Source organism: Delphinapterus leucas, chromosome X, assembly GCF_059928025.1.
Source record: "Delphinapterus leucas isolate spDelLeu-1000000601 "Yukka" chromosome X, BTC_Dleu_Yukka2, whole genome shotgun sequence".
NCBI classification, from domain to species: domain Eukaryota; kingdom Metazoa; phylum Chordata; class Mammalia; order Artiodactyla; family Monodontidae; genus Delphinapterus; species Delphinapterus leucas.
Genome location: NC_143150.1, coordinates 98665849 through 98671848, shown reverse-complemented (window position 1 = coordinate 98671848; position 6000 = coordinate 98665849). Strand labels below are relative to the sequence as shown.

Genomic DNA, 6000 nt, shown 5'->3' with positions numbered 1-6000 from the left:
TGTTATCTGTTATACATTTTATGTGCAGGAACAATGGTACCTTCATACAGAAACTTCTTGTCATTCGGCTTCATCATTTCAAAATGTGAGGAAATCTAAAACATGGAGCTCCCGCGTTGGCAAGGACTGGGAGTGTCTGTCTGAGTTCCCGGGTTCCTGACCATCCCTCCAGCTGTATCTCCGGCCACCTGCCACAGTCTGTTACTGGCACAGACAAGGCCTGCTTGTTCCAAGGACATGACTACTGGGCCACTTCCATCTGAGAAGGCCTGGTGGGGCGTCCAAATGCAGAAACCTGACTGCTTTCCGGGGATAGCAATAAACCAGATGCAGACAACCCTGCAAATGTAAAGCCCCATTGTGTACAAAGCAGAAACTCACGTACCACGGCGGCCACGAAAAGGCCCTGACCTTCGACCCGGCCTCCATCCAGGCTCTCCTACTCCCTCCTGGCTGCCCTGCCCCGCTCCTCGGCTCGGGGTCTGAGCCTGCGCGGGCTCGCGGAGGCGGGAGGCCTTCTCCGCATGCGCAGTCTCTGCCGGCCTGTTCCTTCAGCGGGGGCTCTGCCGAGTGCGCGCTCACGCACACGCAACGTCTCGTCTGCGCGCTCACGGGGCCTCTCGCGGCACGCGCCTCCGCCCCGCCCGGCCCCGCCCCGCCTCCTTCCCCCTCCCGCGCGCCGGCCCGCCGCACGCCGCCGCCGCCGCCGCCGCCGCCGCCGCCGCCGCCGCCGCCGCCGCCGCCGCCGCCGCCGCCGCCGCCGCCGCCGCCGCCGCCGCCGCCGCCGCCGCCGCCGCCGCCGCCGCCGCCGGAGCTCTGTAGTATGGCATCGAGGAGAATGGAGACCAAACCTGTGATAACCTGTCTCAAAACCCTCCTCATCATCTACTCCTTCGTCTTCTGGGTGAGTGGCTACGCCTGACCGGCGGCTGGGCCGCCGTCCATCGGTCAGTGTAGTGATGCTCCGGGAAGGGAAGGGGCAGGAAAAAACCCAAAGCAAATATCAAATCTCGGTCCCCTCCTTCAGGAGACAGACGCAGGGCTGGGGCTGCAGGATGGCGGGGTGCAGGCTTGGGGCTGCTCAGACCCTGGACCCCGCCCGGTGCAGGGTGTAAGGGGCTGCGTGGTGGCGGTGACTGCAGGTTGCCGACCTTTCCAAAATATTTTAATGCATTGACTTATTTTTTTAACTCGCGGGTTAGGGTCAGCCTTTCGGGAAAGTTGCGGGTTTATTCGTCTGTTTTCCACTCTGGACACCCCTCCCCACCCTCCCTTAGCAGCCCGTTCGCGGTGTCTCTTGGAGCTAACCTGTGGCCGGCTGGGAGCAGGCGCGAGAGCGCAGGGTTTGATCCCAGATTCCCGGTTATTCCCAACCCCGCGGGGCTGCGAGAGGCAGGCGCTGGGAGCCCTGAGCTGCCTGGCTGGGCAAGGGCGACCAAAGGCCTCCAAACGCAGTGATGGGGGGCGGGCGCCGTTGCCGCGCGGAGACGCACAGAGGGGAGAGGGTCTTACATAACCCAGGGGCATCTTTGCGCTTTCTCGGCGACCCAGGAGATGGGTCTTAGGACCCTTTTCCCACGCCCTTGCACCCTTACACTTATCTTTCTGTCATTGCGTAAACCCAATCCGCAGAGCCCTGGGGAAGGACCCCAGCCACTTGGTGACAGCAGTAGCGCCTCAACTCTGCTCCCCATCTAACTGGTGCTGCTACCGGTCCTTGAAGCTCAATGCAGAAGGATGACGTCAGCCCCTCAGCCGAAGCCTTGGGGGGCTGCGTGGTGCCCTTCGCGGAGCTATGCGCGCTTTTGCGCGCAGGAGGAGGAGGAGCGGGGCGGGCGGTGGGGTGCGGGGGGTGCTCCAGGCTTGTGCCTTACCTCATCCTGTTTGGCAATTCGTGGAGTCAGTGCCGGGCTGACACTGCAGTGATTCATTTGAAGTAGGTGGTACCTAAAGATCATTCCCCATTATTTCTCTTTCCATGTCGACGACTCCCTTCTCCCCAAGCTCTCCTTTCCTACACCAAGCCACAGCCACCCTGCAGGAGAATGAATGTCTGTCACCACCCCCCCAACACACACACACACACACACACACACACACACACAAATAATCTGGGTCATTTCAGCGTTCAAGGCAGTCATTTTGAAACCTGAGGCTCTGCAGAAAAAGCCAGTCCTGCCTTTGGTTGTTTTTTTCTTTGCCAATTAGCCCTAATTGGTCCTAATTTTGGTTTGAAACTGGGGCACAGTGCTTTATGAGGTACCCAGACTCGGCTTGACGGTGAAACAAGCTGTTTGTAATGACCAAGACAGGAACTGAGATTTATTAAGGATTTTTTAAAAAATCCCTAATGCGCCCCCACCCCTGCGGACATTCCTTGTCACTGGCATTGGTGATTCTTCAGGTCGGGGAATTGTGGACTCTGGAGACCAGGCATACCAAGAACTCTGCAGTGAGATAAGACAGAATAACAGGTATATCACACAAGGCAACCACAGAAATGGACTTTATTTGGACTGAAAACAACACAGGTTGAAAATTTCAGCAGTGGAATTGTGAGCTCTGCACAGATCCTATATTATGTTCTTCTTGGAAAAAGCAATAATGCATGCTGGTTGCTGAAACTTCCCAGTAGCCATTCCTTGGAACTGGCTTAGCTATTTTTGTTTGTTTGTTTCATTAAATCTCTTTGTGTTTGGTCCTTTAGTATTTACTTGACTTCCTATTTGTTACTGGAGTAAATCATACGGGTGATTATTTTTAGCTTCCTGAAAAATCTTTCAGCATCCCTGCAGGCTGGTAAAGAAGGGAGTCTTCTAGACGAAGCCTTTTCATATGAGCTCTTTAACTCTTCTTGGCTTACCTTCCCCCCACCTCATGAATCTAATTACTTAATGCACCCTGATACATCTTAAGCACAGAATTTTATGTCCTCTGAAGTTCCTTGATGCCTGCATTTTAATGTTTTCCTACTTCCAAGATTTCCATAGTCTTAAAGTGTTTACCTAAAGCATTTTCAGTAGTTTAAATAGCCTTCAGTAATCATTTCATACTTCACAACCAAAGAATGAGATCTCTCCAGATGCAAGGGTATTTTAAGCAAGACATTTTCATTAATAAACCATGGTCCAAATGCTGTGTTCTCCATTGTACCTTAAATGCTGTTTTTCTTTTTAAACAGCTTTATTGAGAAGCAATTCACATAACATATAATTCACCCTTTTTAAAGTGTACAATTCAGTGGGTTTAGTATATTCACAGATTTGTGCAACCATCACCCCAGTCAATTTTAGAACATTTTTATTACCTGAAAAAGAAACCCCATGCCCTTTAGCTGTCATTCCCCTTGTCCTCCCAATAAGCCCCACCACCCCAAGCAATCACTAATCTTTCTTCTTTTAAAAATATAAATGTATTTATTTATTTATTTTTGGCTGAGTTGGGTCTTTGTTGCTGCACGTGGGCATTCTCTAGTTGCGGCGAGCGGGGGCTACTCTTCGTTGCGGTGCGCGGGCTTCTCATTGCGGTGGCTTCTCATTGCGGAGCACCGGCTCTAGGCATGCGGGCTTAAGTAGTTGTGGCTCGCGGGCTCTAGAGCGCAGGCTCAGTAGTTGTGGTGCACGGGCTTGGTTGCTCCATGGCATGTGGGATCTTCCCAGACCAGGGCTCGAACCTGTGTCCCATACATTGGCAGGCGGATTCTTAACCACTGCGCCACCAGGGAAGCCCTAATCTACTTTCTGTATCTATAGATTTCCCTTTTTTGGACATTTCATCTAAATGAAATCATATAATATGTGGTCTTTTGTGAATGGCTACTTTTGCTTAGCATAACGTTCTCAAAATTCATCCATGTTTATTCCTTTTTATGGCCAAATAATACTCCATTGTATGCCTGTATCACATTTTGTTCATTCATTTGTCCACTGCTAGACATTTGGGTTGTTTCTGTCTTTTGGCTATTATGAGTAACAGTGCTACAAACATTTATGTACAAGTTTTTGTGTGAACATGCCTTCATTCCTCTTGAGTATATACCTAGGTGTGGAATTGCTGGGTCATGTGGTAACTGTGATGAATCATTTGAAGAACTGCCAGACTGTTTTCCAAAGTGACTACCATTTTACATTCCTGCCAGCAGTGTATGAGTATGTTGATTTCTCCACATCCTTGCCAACATTTGTTATTATCTGACTTTTAAAATTCTAGCCATCCTAATGGGTATCTCATTGTGGTTTGGATTTGAATTTCCTTGATGAGTAATGATGTTGAGCATCTTTGTATGTGCTTATTGGTCATTTGTATATCTTCCTTGAAGAAATGTCTCTTCGTATCCTTTGATCAATTTTTATTTTGTTGTTTTTAAATTATTGAGTTGTATATGTTCTTTATGTATTCTTGACTCAAGTCTCTTATCAGGTATATCATTTGCAAATATTTTCTCCTATTCTGTGTGTTGGTTATTCACTTTCTTGGTGGTGTCCTTTGAAGTACAAACGTTTTTTATTTTGATAAAGTCCAGTCTACCTATTTTTCTTTTGTTGCTTGTGCTTTTGGTGTCATATTTAAGAATCCTTCACCAAATGCAAGACTATGAAGAAAACACTGTCTATAAGAGTGACAACAATTCAGTAAATGCAGTTGATAACTTTATCTTTCTCTGGCACCTAGAACTGTCTGGCACATAGTAGGTACTCAAATATTTGTCAAAACTTCTGGAGTTATGTTAGGTAATTAACAAAGAGGATGATCTTTTAAGTGAAAGATGGAGGAAAGATTAGGTAGAATTTTTTTCCTTCCTGTTCTCGGTGAATCATTTTAATGGGACTGCTTCTCTTCCCTTAGCTCAGTTTAGATTTAGGACTAGAAGACATTTGAGCTTAAAGTGGTGGTAGACCAGTAGCATCAAGAGATTGATGTACCTACAGTTATGAAAGAGAGATCTTTGTTTTATCTGGCCTCCTCTTCTATCTATAATCACTCTCCCTCTCTGAGATGTTCCTCTAAAGCAGTGGTTCTCAACAGGGGACAATTTTGCCTCCCCCCCCAATAGTTGGCAATGTCTGGAGACATTTTTTAGTTACTGCTGGGAGTGAGGTGCTATTGGCATCTAGTTGGTAGAGGCCACAGGTGTGGCTAAGCATACTACAAGGTACGGGACAGCCCCTCACAAGAGTTTTATGGCTCAAAATGTCAACAGTGCCTACAACCTCTGCACTAGTGAACTTTACATAGTATACTAGTAAGTCCTATGTAGAAAAAGAGAGTCTTATGCAAAACTCTCAATGTATACTGTTGTTTGGAACCACCATACCCGAGCATTCTCAACACAATCGCAAGTAAGAAGAAAAACATTCTCCATGGTGTACCATAGTTCTTTATTTGAAGACAAAGGTAGGTAGTTCTTTATATAATAATGTTGAAATGGATGGGACGATCTGTCCTCCGGTTAGATAGCATCACCTGAATGTTAGGTAAATGGCTCCTTTATTCTCTTTGATTTGTACGTTTCATTTTCAGGTTTATAGAAGAGGAGGAAAAAAAACACACCTAGGAGTAAGTTATCCTGTGCTTTAAGACTAGCAAACAGTGCCTGACACATAACAGGTTTACTCTGGAAGTATTTACTTAATGAATGAATGAATAAATGAAATTTTATTGACTACTCTTGGGCTCATGTATTTATTTCAACTCATCTCAATTGGGAGGCTTTTTAAAATGATATTTCCTGTCTACCTGTGGTGGTTTAAATGTGTTCCTGACAGTGATGTGTGGAAAGGTGGAGTAGAGGACTGTATAAGACTTACTTATCCTAATGTTAGTTCAATTATTATATTTTTATGATCAGCTAGTTTGCCGGACATTTTAGTTACCTAAAATTTTAATTGGAATTGAATTTGCTATGTTTGAATTAAAAAGATATCTATCTTACACTAATACAAAAATATCTCTCCATGGCAAATATAGTTTTTTCAACAACAAACAGGAAAACTATCAATA

The 6000-nt window shown here is 46.6% G+C and overlaps 1 protein-coding gene across 2 annotated transcripts in view; it reads left to right on the top strand.

Annotated features, from left to right (window-relative positions):
- The first annotated feature begins 758 nt into the window (after positions 1-758).
- The window catches only part of TSPAN7 (tetraspanin 7), a 137891-nt gene continuing 132649 nt past the window's right edge, over positions 759-6000 (top strand). Inside the window, exon 1 of one of the 2 annotated variants that reach the window (XM_089904635.1) lies at positions 759-904. In XM_089904635.1, coding sequence (XP_089760761.1) covers positions 824-904 — 81 coding nt within the window. In that variant the 5' untranslated portion in view covers positions 759-823. The remainder of the gene's footprint in view (positions 905-6000) is intronic. The other variant, XM_022565607.2, reaches the window with a different exon arrangement.